A 15069-nucleotide genomic window follows, 5' to 3' on the forward strand; every position below is an offset into this window, starting at 1 on the left:
ATTTTTCCAAGTTAGCTTTTAGACTGCATTGGAGGTCAAGAATGAAGCTGGCATTTTTTTTTTTTTTTTTTTTTTTTTTTTTTTCCCCCTTGAGCTGCTTGTGATATGCTGAATTTTTTCCCTCAGACTGCTTGCATGTTGGAGAATCAGAGCAGATCGGATAGAGATAAGAAATTTTCAGTAGAATGGGGGATGAAGTCCTTCATTCTATAAGAATTATTTGATTTGAGCAGGTATTTGGATTAGAATAGGAAAAGTACCGTATTTTTCAGACGATAACACGCACCCCAAATTTATGAGACGATTTTTAGAAAAAAATATTTTATTATATAAAGATATTTACAAATTCTTACTTATTTTTTATTTATTGTTACAATCATTTGTATTAGCAATATTCAGTTCATCTTCACTCTCGGTACTATCACTCGTCTCATTAATGTCACCGTTCGTATTACTTTCGTCTGAGCTATTGTTGTCACTCCCTTCAAAAACTGCGTCATCTTCGGTACCATCCATCGCATTACTTATCCCGCATTTCTTAAATCACTTTATAATCATCTCTTCTTTCACAGCTTCCCATGAATTTTTCACCCAGGTACATACTTCTGAAATTGCTGGCAGTTTCATACGTCCTGTTGCTGTAACATCGTGATTTGGCTTTGCCATCCATTTGTTCCACTCTTCCCGCATAAAATTTTTGAATGGTTTATTAATAGATCCATCCAAGGGTTGTAATTGACTTGTAAGGCCTCCAGGAACGACAGCTAATTCTGTATTCATTTCTTTTAGAAGTTTCTTTGTTGATTCTGTTTTATGTACTCTGAATTGATTCCACACTAACATCACAGGCATTTTAAACAACGCACCTGGACGTTTTGCCCATATCTTTTGTATCCATAATTTCATTCCTGTTTCGTCCATCCAGCCTTTATCTTGAACGTGGATAATAATGCCACGAGGAATTTCATCTCTTGGTAACGTTTTTCTCTTGAAGATTAACATGGGGGTAGTTTTGTTCCATCCACGCACCGAAAACTACAGTGTACTGAGTTGTTTTGTAACCTGTTGTTTTGATCACTATTGATATGGTGCCTTTTGAATCTACTGTCCGATTTGAAGGAACATCAAAAGTTAGAGACACTTCATCCCTGTTCGCAATTTGATTAAGCTCAAAGTTAAATTTCTTTCTCGCTGATATGACAAATCTATGGAATTCTATAATTTTAGCTTCATAGTCAGCCTGGACAGAGGGACAAATTCCAGATAATTGGAGTAGAGCTGTCATAGTACCCATATATAAAAAGGGAAATAACACTGAATGTGAGAATTACAGAGGTATTTCATTACTGAGTGTTCCTGGTAAGATATATGGAAGTATACTCGAGAAACGGTTGAGAAGGATTGCGGAAGAGAAGCTTGGTGAAGAATAAGCTAGATTTAGGTGAAATAGAGGCTGTCAGGATCAGATTTTCAATTTACGACAGATAGTTGTGAAATCATGGGTCCGCATAGTTAGTCTAGTGGCTCTGCGCTTCGAAACCATATAACTGGGGAAGGAATGTCCCAGGTTCAATTCCTGTCGAAGACGTGAGGAATTTGCGGATCTTCCTCAGCCATAGCCAAGTTAGCCGGTCTTGGGCACAGGCAGTAGGGTTTTTCCACCAGTTTATCTGGCGTTTTTCATCCCGCAAACAGGCAAACCAGCCTCGTGAACATAACGTTGCTACAGTCAAAAATATATTCCCCCCCCCCAGTGGCAGGCTAGGCGACAGGTCAGTGGGAGTGGTACTAACACGAAGTCGCATCTAAGTAACACACGGACCCTGCATAGGAAGTGGGAATAACGCGTAGTGAAAGAAGAAGTTGAGAAATCATTGGAATATAACAACGATCTGTATTTAAGTTTTGTAGATCTAGAAAAGGCTTTTGACAAGGTGCAAGAAGAGAATCTATTCAAAATGTTACAGTTGTATGGTGTTAATGGAGCATTATATCAAGCAGTACTTAGTCTTGAAGGAAGTACAGCAAGATAGTTTAATGTTAAATCTGGTTTCAGACAAGGATACACATTATCCCCTCTGTTATTCATGATCTATATGTGGATCACGTTATGAAGGAAAATGGTATTAAACCTGATATCAAAATTGGAGATGTTAATCTCAGCTTCATATCTGTCCTACATAGCAAATCCCCCAAGAGCAATGGATTTTGTAGACTCCTGGTTTTTTAAGAGAATGATGAGGTGGTTTTGGTGGATGTAGGAATCTCGAGATTTTTTCCAAAGGAAGGAAGGCTACTTTTATGTTGTGTTTGTTCATTAATTTGGCTAGCTTATCAGTAACATTTTTGATATAAGGAAGCGAGATTGCGTTTTTGTAATCCTGTTTTATTGTGTTGTTAGCTGGAGGCATTTTAAGGATTCCCTCGATGGTTTTTGTTTCATATCCATTCTGTTGGAGGATTCATTATATCTTTCTTGTGTGTTGGAGATATTGTATACTCTGTCTCGAAGAGTTTTAATTAAGCTTATTTTTTGTGAAGGATGGTGGTGTGAGGTTGCATTTAGAAATCTTCCAATATACTGAGAGTTTACTTTCTTCATTAACTTCTAATAGAATATCCAGAAAAGGAAGTTTTTTATTTTTTTCTTGTTCTGAAGTGAATTTTATGGTGTTGTGCAAATTGTTGAGATAATCTTTGAAATTGATAAGTTCATCTGTTGTTCCACTGAATATGATGAAAATATCGTCCACATAGCGTAGCCATATTTTTGGTTTTTTGTGGTAATTCTTAAGAGCATTGTTTTCAAATTTTTCCATAAATAGGTTTGCTAATACCGGTGATAATGATGAACCCATGGCCATTCCTTCGTTTTGTTCCCAGATTCTATCTTTATAGGTGAAAAAAGTATTCTTTATACAATGTTTAAAAAGATTCAAGATGTCCTGAGGGAAAAAGTCTTCTAGTAGATTCAAAATTTCTTGTCTCGGGACGTTTGTAAACAAGTTGATAATGTTGAAACTTGCTAAGATGTCTGTTGGACCAATATGTATATCTTTCACTTTTTCTATAAAATGATTAGTATTTTTTATGAAGGAAGATGTTTTTCCTATATGTTGTGAGATCATGTTGGTGAGGTATTTCGCCAAGTTGGAAGTTGGTGAATCTCTTCCATCTACTATTGGTCTTAAAGGTATATCTCTCTTATGGATCTTTGGAACACCATATATTCTTGGTATCAAAGGATGTTTCGATTGTAAGTATTTTTTAAGTTCTTCCATCCAGAGAGGCACTTTTTTTATTAGATCATTTGTTTTTTTGTGTATAGGCCAAGTCGGGTCTCTGTCTATGGGTTTGTAGGTGTTGGTATCTTCCAGGAGACTTTTCATTTTGTTATCATATTCTGTAACATTTAAAACGACAGTTGCGTTGCCTTTATCTGCTTTTATTATGACAATATTTTTGTCATCCTTTAACTTTTTAAGGCAAACGTATTCATTGTAAGGTAGATTCCTACGAGGTAATCTGCTTTTTAATAGTAAAGCTGTACTTTCTATACAGATAAGATCTGCCGTGTTGTCCGGTAGATTTCTAATTCCTTTTTCTATTTGTGCTATGATATCAATTTTTAGAAGGAAACGTGGGGTTAAGGCGAAGTTAAAATCCTTAAGTAAAAGATTATTCTCCTCTTTTTTGCTCTTGTGGGATTTGCTACGTAGGACAGACAGGTAGATCTGGAGAAATACGCATAGCTGAACACCAAAAAGACGTATAATACAAAAGAGAACAAAAAACGGGTCTTGCTTTCCATACCACTTCCACTGGACACGATGTACTCTGCAAAAAATGATGATGTCATACAACAGTTATATAAGAAAATTTAAAGAAGCTGCTAATATGCTAAAAACCCAACCCAATGCAATAAAAATCAAGGTTTAATTCTCCATCAAGTGTGGTCAGCTCTAATAAAAAATCTACCTCAATCTGAGCTTGAACTGTATGAACGAGAACAAGAACACGTGACATCATCCAGTATTGTTCAATGTCAGTAACGTTATATATCTGCATTCTGTTATTTTAGTTTTATGAATAGCCAGACGGTTATGATTTGTATTTATTAATTCTCTTGTTTAAACTTTAAGTTACACTATTTATCCCTTAAGATGTAAATCCTACGATTTACGAAACTTGTCGGGAATTATTATTTCAGTGTTTTATATAACTGAATAATAAAAAAATGTGGTGTAATCACCGAAATATATATTTTGAACCAATTAGCCACAGAAGTCTATGCCTGCAATTACAAACTTACGGTGAGTGCTTTTGGCATAAAGTTATACAACTAGAGAAACTACGCATTAAACATCTCAACTTCATTAATCGTCTAATTTTCCTCATCCGATGCAGAGATAACAAAGTCATCCCGAAATTCATCAAAATAAAACGCATATTCCACACAAACAAGGCCTCCAGAGTTTATCATAAAATGGAACTAGCTTTTCTAAGAGAAAGAATTACAGTCACTAGAGCTGAATTAGCATTAATTAGTAATAACACTTTTTCTCTTCATAATGAACTGGCCACATCTCTTCCATCCTACCTATGGAACAACATCGATAGTGTTACATTTAACAAAGCAATAGCGATCTCAGAACAGAAGAAACATACATTAATTCATAAGTTCAACGTACTCCTTCAGAAGAAGGAAATACATAAAAAACAACTAGATCATTTAAAAGTAGTTATTAATCTTTCTTCAAGAGTCCTAACAAAAGGGGAGAATAATCTTTTACTTAAGGGTTTTAACTTCGCCTTAACCCCACGTTTCCTTCCAAAAATTAATATCATAGCACAAATAGAAAAAGGAATTAGAAATCTACCGGAGACAACACGGCAGATCTTATCCGTATAGAAAGTACAGCTTTACTATTAAAAAGCAGATTACCTCGTAGGAATCTACCTTACAATGAATACGTTTGCCTTAAAAAGTTAAAGGATGACAAAAATATTGTCATAATAAAAGCAGATAAAGGCAACGCAACTGTCGTTTTAAATGCTACAGAATATGATAACAAAATGAAAAGTCTCCTGGAAGATACCAACACCTACAAACCCATAGACAGAGACCCGACTTGGCCTACAAACAAAAAAACAAATGATCTAATAAAAAAAGTGCCTCTCTGGACGGAAGAACTTAAAAAATACTTACAATCAAAACATCCTTTTGTTACCAAGAATATATGGTGTTCCAAAGATCCATAAGAGAGATATACCTTTAAGACCAATAGTAGATGGAAGAGATTCACCAACTTCCATCTTGGCGAAATACCTCACCAACATGATCTCACAACATATAGGAAAAACATCTTCCTTCATAAAAAATACTAAACATTTCATAGAAAAAGTGAAACATATACATATTGGTCCAACAGACATCTTAGCAAGTCTCGACATTATCAGCTTGTTTACAAACGTCCCGAGACAAGAAATTTTGAATCTCCTAGAAGACCTCTTCCCTCCGGACATCTTGAATCTTTTTAAACATTGTATAAAGAATACTTTTTTCACCTATAAAGATAGAATCTGGGAACAAAACGAAGGAATGGCCATGGGTTCATCATTATCACCGGTATTAGCAAACCTATTTATGGAAAAATTTGAAAACAATGCTCTTAAGAATTACCATAAAAAACCAAAAATATGGCTATGCTATGTGGACGATATTTTCATCATATTCAGTGGAACAACAGATGAACTTATCAATTTCAAAGATCATCTCAACAATTTGCACAACACCATAAAATTCACTTTAGAACAAGAAAAAAATAAAAAACTTCCTTTTCTGGATATTCTATTAGAAGTTAATGAAGAAAGTAATCTCTCAGTATATTGGAAGATTTCTAAATGCAACTTCACACCACCATCCTTCACAAAAAATAAGCTTAATAAAAATAAGCTTAATTGTGTTGGAGATATAATGAAGAACTAAAATACTTAACACAAATCCTCCAACAGAATGGATATGAAACAAAAACCATTGAGGGAATCCTTAAAATGCCTCCAGCTAACAACACAATAAAACAGGATTACAAAAATGCAATATCGCTTCCTTATATCAAAAATGTTACAGATAAGCTAGCCAAATTAATGAACAAACACAACATAAAAGTAGCCTTCCTTCCTTTGGAAAAAATCTCAAGATTCCTACATCCACCAAAACCACCTCATCATCCTCTTAAAAAACCAGGAGTCTACAAAATCCATTGCTCTTGCAGGATTTGCTACGTAGGACAGGAAGATCTGGAGAAATACACATAGCTGAACACCAAAAAGACATACAATACAAAAGAGGACAAAAAACGGGTCTTGCTTTCCATACCACTTCCACTGGACACGATGTACTCTGGCAAAAAACGACGATGTCATACATAGAAAACAACAGTTATATAAGAAAATTTAAAGAAGCTGCTAATATGCTAAAAAACCCAATCCAATGCAATAAAAATCAAGGTTTTATTCTCCATCAAGTGTGGTCAGCTCTAATAAAAAATCTTCCTCAATCTGAGCTTGGACTGTATGAACGAGAACAAGAACATGTGACATCGTCCAATATTGTTCAACGTCAATAATGATGTATATCTACATTCTGTTATTTTAGTTTTATGAATAGCCAGACGGTTATGATTTATATTTATTAATTCTCTTGTTTAAACTTTAAGTTACACTATTTATCCCCTGAAGATGTAAATCCTACAATTTACGAAACTTGTCGGGAACTATTATTTCAGTGTTTTATATAACTGAATAATAAAAAAATGTGGTGTAATCACCGAAATGTATCTTTTGAAAATAAAAATTGTTATTTAATTGTATAAAGCAAAAGGTCTAGAAAAGCACATAGTTTTCACTTTTTGATAGAGAGTTTTTCCTGTGGCAGATGAAATTGATTATATATAGAAATGCTTGTAATTTTGATTTTGAATGCAAATTGTGAAAATGTCATAGTAATATGTTCATATGAGAAAGAAGAGAATGATGGAATTCAGGAAACTTAAGTTTCTTTTCATAATCTTTTCTAGAAAGAAATGAACTTCAAGTAAATATTTTAAAAATATTTAAAAAAAAAATACTAAATAATTTCATGAATTTGTGTGATTATGACTACACTGAAATCTACACCATATGAAATTGCACATCTAGAAAAGCTCATGCAAATTTTTTTTTTTAAGCAGAAGTACATATACATTACATTATATTTGTTAATGATTTATACTTTTGTAAATACTCACTCTATTAACTGCAAGTATCCTTTTATTCTAGATAATTTATTGCATAGTGTGCTGTGAGCCCTTTCACCAATTTTGCCTTGATCAGGAAGATGCTCCACAAAAAGAAAATATTGAAAATTGGTGCTGTCATCGTTGTCAGACATGTGGTGTATGTGGGCACAAAGATAATGTAAGAATTTCAATTTTTTTTCTTTCTTAATGAATAAAAATTATGAAATGTTGAGAAATTAGTTATCTAATTTTGAAAACCTAAAAACTGGCTTTTTTGATCCAAGTTAAATTTTGATATTTGGATTTTATTTGTGAATTTGCATGAAAACTGAAAACTGTGATATCCATTTCTGAACTTTAAATAATTTAAAGTTTAAGTTATGTTTCAAGAAACATGGATGTGTGGACTTATTTAGACCCTTATATTCACAAGAATAAATAATGGGTGGATGCGACATCAGAATCTGTAAAAATCTTGTAAATCAAGTATTTATTTGCAGTGAGGATTCCAATTTATCTCATCTTATTCTGAATTGCACCAACATATGATGTACTTAGTAGATGATCCCTTATTGCTTGGTGTGAAACGAACCTGAGAGCTCTGGATTCTTGGCATAAGTCAATTGCTATTTCCATTCCAAAAGCAGGAAAGGATCCAGAACAAGCAAAGACGAAATTATGCATCTAGAAAATCCCATGCAAACTTTTTTTTTAAACACAAGCACATATACATTCCATTATATTTGTTAATGATTTATACTTTTATAAATACTCACTCTATGGCTTAATTGAAATGGTAAGCAATTAATATGGAGCCCCATACAATAGTGTACTGTATTTTAGACTACAGTTACTCTAAATTACCAACCTATTCACTTTGACCAGTTGTCTCTGTAATATATATCGGAGAGCATGGTTAATACTATTATAGAAAAGATATCCTTGAAGTATGGAGTAATTACTTCTAGAAATTGCTAAATGAAACAAGCAGTGATAGCACAGTGGTAAAAAACACTCAACAGGCATACAGTCAGGAATACATATCCATACTTGAAGTAGAAAAAGCCATCAATGGCTTAAAATGTGGAAAGGCAGCAGGAGTAGATGATATACAACCAGAAATGCTGAAGTATGGTGGTATAAAAGTCTTACAGTGGCTGCACTGCATAGTTCATAAGGCCTGGACAGAGGGACGAATTCCTGATGATTGGAGAAGAGCTCTCATAGTACCCATCTATAAAAAGGGAAATAAAACTGAATGTGAGAATTACAGAGGTATTTCCCTACTTAGTGTTCCTTGTAAGATATATGCAAGTATACTTGAGAAACGGTTGAGAAGAATTGCAGAAGAAAAGCTTGGTGAAGAACAAGCTGGATTCTGGCCAAATAGAGGCTGTCAGGATCAGATCTTCACTCTATGACAAATAGTGGAGAAATCATGAGAATATAACAAAGATCTCTATTTGAGTTTTGTAGATCTCGAAAAGGCATATGACAAGGTGCCAAGAGAGAAGCTATTCAATACGCTACAGTTATATGGTGTAAATGGGGCATTATATCAAGCAATACTTATTCTTTATTTGAGTTGTAAGTCAGCAGTTAGAATTGAAGGAAGTACAGGAAGATGGTTTAATGTTAAATCTGGTGTGAGACAAGGATGTACATTATCCCCTCTGTTATTCATTATCTATATGGATCACATTATGAAGGAAAGTGGTATTAAACATGATATCAAAATTGGAGATTTTAATGTCAACTCTTTGCTTTATGCAGATGATGTTATGCTTCTAAATAAATCCCTTACAAGTCTGCAAGATTCTCTGACTAAATTGAATAGCTGTTGTAATAGATATGGTATGAAGGTCAGCAATATTAAGACAAAGACAATGAAAATAGGCAGAATCATTGAAAATGTCAACTGTGTTGTGAATGGAGAACCTGTGGAACAAGTAAAACATTTCAGCTACTTAGGCACGATTTTTACTCTTCTTCTTTCGCGTTATTCCCGCTTCCTATGCAGGGTCCGCGTGTTACTTTGATGCGACTACTTGTTAGTACTACTCCCAACCGACCCGTCGCCTGGTCTGCCGCTGGGGGGGGGGGATATATTTTTGACTGTAGAGGTGTATGTTCACGGGGCCGGTTTGCCTGTTTGCGGGATGAAAAACGCCAGATAAACTGGCGGAAAAAACCCTACTGACCGCGCCCAAGACCGGCTAACTTGGCTATGCCTGAGGAAGATCCTCAAATTCCTCACGTCTACAACGGGAATCGAACCTGGGACACTCCTTCCCCAGGCATATGGTTGCGAAGCGCAAAACCACTAGGCTAACCGCGCGGTCTTTTAGGCACGATTTTTACTGACGATGGTAAATTAAATATAGAAATAGACAACAGAATCAGCAAGGCTGGTATGGTGGGAAGTCATTTGAATAAATTCATATGGAATAAGAGAGAAATTAGTCGGAACACTAAATTAGCTGTATACAAGACAGTGTTCAAACCAGTTTTAACTTATGGATCTGAGAGCTGGGTCAGAAGTAAAACACTTGACCAAAGACTAGAGACCGCAGATATGAGAGTTCTGAGAAAGATTATAGACGTGAAAAGATGGCATCAATGGCAATATCATATTAAAAACGAGGATATTAGGAAAGAACTTGACTTTGTCAACATCCAGGAATGCATTAGCAGAGCTAATCTCAGGTGGTATGGTCACTTAAACAGAATGGGTGAAGAAAGATTAGCAAAACATGTGTTCTCTACCAGGTTGGCAGCAAAACAACCCAGAGGAAGACCAAGATATAGGTGGATTGATACGGTACAAAGTGCCTTAGACGATAGAAATATAAGATCTGATAATGTTGGAGTCTTGACAAGTAACAGACTGATTTGGAGGAAAATTGTAGATAGGAAGTTAGTAATGATGTAAATTTTTCATGTAGTACTATCATATCCTGTACACCCCTTGAGGGTACATGGCAGGAATTTGATGATGATGATGATACATTTATATTTTATTATGTTTTTAGCTTTCTTAGGTTTTTACTTCGTTTTCACATTCTGATTTAATTTTTAGGGTTTATTTTCTATTTGCATGATCTCTTTAACACATATACCACATAGGCCCATATGCAGTCAAATCTAGCCAGAAAGATACTGCAAGCAGAGAAAAGATACTAGTTCATATGGGATTCTCTGGAAGAGACTTTACTTTCCCATCTTGTCATCTTTGTTATATGTATTTATTGTTGTCATTACATATTCATTATTTCTGAATTTGAATGTTAAAAATATACTGAGTATATTTTCACTTCAATGTTCATTTTTATTTCAACATCATTTTAACAAACCTTCAAACATATCTCAATCCCTGTCCCCGAAGAAACCATGAAATTCCAAAGATTTGCTGTTTCTAGAAAAGTTAATATCACAAAGATAGGTTGATGATAACATGATGCCATTGTTCTCATTAATGTCTTTTTTTCCCCAATATTTATAATTTCAGGTAATGTAGCCAAAAATAGTCCACTATTATCGCGAGCTTTGCTTATTTCATACTGTGCACTTACACATTCAAAACTGGACTATGGGTCTCGAGTCTCTGGTTTTACAAGGCAGAGTAACCTGTAATGGTTAATATATATCATCATCATCATCAAATTCCTGCCATGTACCCTCAAGGGGTGTACAGGATATGATAGTACTACATGAAAAATTTACATCATTACTAACATCCTATCTACAATTTTCCTCCAAATCAGTCTGTTATTTGTCAAGACTCCAACATTATCAGATCTTATATTTCTATCGTCTAAGGCACTTTGTACCGTATCAATCCACCTATATCTTGGTCTTCCTCTGGGTCGTTTTGCTGCCAACCTGGCAGAGAACACTTGTTTTGCTAATCTTTCCTCGCCCATTCTGTTTAAGTGACCATACCACCTGAGATTAGCTCTGCTAACGCATTCCTGGATGCTGACAATGTCAAGTTCTTTCCTAATATCCTCGTTTTTAATATGATATTGCCATTGATGCCATCTGTTCACGCCTATAATCTTTCTCAGGACTTTCATATCTGTAGTCTCTAGTCATTGGTCAAGTGTTTTGCTTCTGACCCAGCTCTCAGATCCATAAGTTAAAACTGGTTTGAACACTATCTTGTATACAGCTAATTTGGTGTTCCAACTAATTTCTCTCTTATTCCATATGAATTTATTCAATTGACTTCCTGCCATACCAGCTTTGCTGATTCTGTTGTCTATTTCTATATTTAATTTACCATCTTCAGTAAAAATCGTGCCTAAATAGCTGAAATGTTTTACTTGTTCCACAGGTTCTCCATTCACAACACAGTTGACATTTTCAATGATTCTGCCTATTTTCATTGTCTTTGTCTTTTTATTGCTGACCTTCATACCATATCTATTACAACAGCTATTCAATTTAGTCAGAGATATGGTATTTAGAAGATGAGAGCGGATGTATTTAGAAGTATAACATCATCCACATAAAGCAAAGAGCTGACATTAACATCTCCAATTTTGATATCATGTTTAATACCACTTTCCTTCATAATGTGATCCATATAGATAATGAATAACAGAGGGGATAATGTACATCCTTGTCTCACACCCGATTTAACATCAAACCAGCTTCCTGTACTTCCTTCAATTCTAACTGCTGACTTACAACTCAAATAAAGACTAAGTATTGCTTGATATAATGCCCCATTGACACCATACAACTGCAGCGTATTGAATAGCTTCTCTCTTGGCACTTTGTCATATGCCTTTTTCAAATCGACAAAACTTAAATACAGATCTTTGTTATATTCCCATGCTTTCTCGACCATTTGTTGTAAAGTGAAGATCTGATCCTGACAACCTCTATTTGGCCTGAATCCAGCTTGTTCTTCACCAAGCTTTTCTTCCACAATTCTTCTCAACCGTTTCTCAAGTATACTTGGATAGATCTTGCCAGGAACACTCAGTAGGGAAATACCTCTGTAATTCTCACATTCAGTTTTATTTCCCTTTTTATATATTGGTACTATGAGAGCTCTACTCCAATCATCGGGAATTTTTCCCTCTGTCCAGGCTTTCTGAACTATGCAGTGCAGCCACTGTAAGACTCTTATACCACTATACTTGAGCATTTCTGGTCGAATATCATCTACTCCTGCTGCCTTTCCACATTTCAAGCCTTTGATGGCTTTTTCTACTTCAAGTATGGATATGTATTCCTGACTGTATGCCTGGGCAGTGTTTTTTATCACTGTGCTGTAATCACTGCTTGTTTCATTTAGCAGTTTTTCAAAGTAATTACTCCATACTTCAAGGATATCTTTTTCTCCCGTTTTCATGTCACCTTTATCATCTCTAATTCCTTTTACAGCACTCTCTCCTCCATTCGTAAGCTTCTTCAACAACCTCCAGAATATTTTGCCACCTTCTTGATATTTATTTTTTATATTCTTGCGGAAGTCCTCCCATAAGTTTTGTTTAGCTAGTTTTACACAGTGTTTAGCATTCTTGCATTTGTCTCTATATTCTCTAAGAGCACTAGCTGACTTATTTGACAGGAACTTTTGATATGCTTTCTTCTTTTCCTTCACTGCCTCTTTAACTTCCTCTGTCCACCAGGGAGTTCTGATTTTTTTATCCTTACAGACAACCTCACCACATGCCTCTCTATCAGAATCAATCAATGTTTTCTTCAGAGTTTGTCACTGAATCTCCAAGCTTTGATTCCTGTTCTCAAACTCTTTAGTTTTTTCTTCAATAATCTTTGTGTATTTTAGTCTACAGTTCACATCTGAGAGCTGCTCAACTTTTATTCGCTTTAAAACTTTCTTACATGTTATTCTTTTCAATATGAAATTCAATTTTATCCTGCTCAAGACTAAATAGTGATCACTTTCAATTTCAAATCCTCTGTACACTCTGGTGTCCTGCACCAGGGAGAAAACATCACTATCAACAATAACATAGTCAATGGGACTTTTCTTATTCCTAGTCTTTTCTCTCCATGTAAATTTGTGCACATTTTTATGTTGGAACATGGTGTTAGTAATAACCAGTCCATGTCCTGAGCAGAAATCCAACTGATATTTGCCATTATTATTAGCTTTGCTCTTTTCTCCAAATTTTCCCAAAATATTTTTGTATGTCTCAACATCATTTCCTACTCTGCTATTTAGATCCCCAACAAGGACCAACTTTTCATTTTTCATTGTGTCAGTTGCTTTTTCTAAAGCGTCAAAAAATTTCTCCACTTCTACCTTAGTAGAACCTTCCGTGGGACCATAGGCACAAATAAGTCTGATTGTCCAGTTCCCCATTCTCATATTTGCCCACATTACTCTACTTGAGACTGACTGCCATTCAAGAAGATTAGCCTCGTATTTTGTGTTGAATACTATGGCTACTCCTTCTTTTCATTGATTGTCATTGCCTGAATATAAAATTTTGTATTTATTGCTCAGAAAGATCTCACCAGTTTTGGTCTTTTTTGTTTCAGTCACCCCTATTATGTCAATCTGGTACTTATCTAATTCCTCAGCTAGCTCCATTTCTTTGCCATTCAGGCTTCTTATTGATAGTACCGATCTTTAACTCTGGTGATGTTGAGTTGGGGTTTGTTTTCAGATTTGTTCCAGTAGCTGACTTTTCGCTGTTCGCCCTGTTTCCCTGGCGAAAACAACAGGGGCCTTGTTTAACTGGGCGACGCCCCGGCCGGCATGAAATTTTGTCATGTTGTACCATCATTTTTTATTTTGGTTTAACCAATAAGAATACAATTTGGTCGGCTAAATCCCAAATTGCCAGACAATCTTCGTTCGTTCAGTATCCAAATAGATACCCAACAGGGTGCACCATGAGAAGGTGAGGATTGGACATTAGGTCAGAAGCCCTGGTCGGTTCTCCGCATTCCTTTAAAGGCTATGTGGAGGTCTCCTCTCAGTTATTCAGCTTTGACCCTTAAACACCCCGTTAATATATATATATATATATTTATTATTATTATTTTTTTTTTAAAGGCTTTCAGTAATTTGTGTGTGTCTCAATCATGTCACCCGTTTTCCTCCTCTCTACCAATTTCTGTAACTCTCAAATCTTCAACCAATTCTCATAAGGTGCATTCCATGGATTTGCCACTATCTTGGTTACCTTCCTTTCGATCCTCTCCACCTCTTCTTCATCCCCAAGAAATCCAGGTCTCAAAAGAAGTAAAATAAATTGTTTATCTCTGCTTGTCAGGATGTTCTTCAGTAACCAAGTAATCTGATTAGCTGTTTCAGCCACTTTTGCAATATGCTCTTTAATTCGGTGTTTAGAGAGCATAATGGTTTTATCCCTGTTTTCAAGATTCACAATGCAAAGGGACTCTGACCTCTGTTATATCACCTCTCCTCTTTCTCTTATGCATAAATTATGTACTCTACATTCATCCTATTCATATGACAACCATGGCATACTCAGACATCCCATGTTTCAAGATCATCTGCAACACTTAAACACTCGTATTGTTATTATTATGATTACATGACACCTCCAGGGAGCCAAAGACTCATCAAGGGAGGGCACCTGCTCTACAGCTCTCCATTTCCACCACTCAATCCAACTACATCAAACCACACCACCACCACCACTAATATTTTTGCCGACAATCACAAACATCCATGCCTGTGGCAGGATTCAAACCCGCAGCCTTTTGGCTGGAGAGCGGATATGCTAACCACTCTGCTAACCAGGCTGGCAATATCCACACCATCCTTCATTAGCAT

General features: G+C 35.5%; 1 protein-coding gene across 1 annotated transcript in view; it reads left to right on the forward strand.

The window, feature by feature from the left end:
* Positions 1–15069, forward strand: part of LOC150093937 (uncharacterized) — a 209264-nt gene that overhangs the window by 78026 nt on the left and 116169 nt on the right. The window contains exon 9 of the mRNA XM_090412924.1: positions 7321–7458. Coding sequence (XP_090269050.1) covers positions 7321–7458 — 138 coding nt within the window. The remainder of the gene's footprint in view (positions 1–7320; positions 7459–15069) is intronic.

The sequence above is a fragment of the Typopeltis vanoorti genome, chromosome 23, assembly GCF_054136105.1.
Source record: "Typopeltis vanoorti isolate ZY-2024b chromosome 23, IOZ_Tvanoo_1.0, whole genome shotgun sequence".
In the NCBI taxonomy this organism is placed as follows: domain Eukaryota; kingdom Metazoa; phylum Arthropoda; class Arachnida; order Uropygi; family Thelyphonidae; genus Typopeltis; species Typopeltis vanoorti.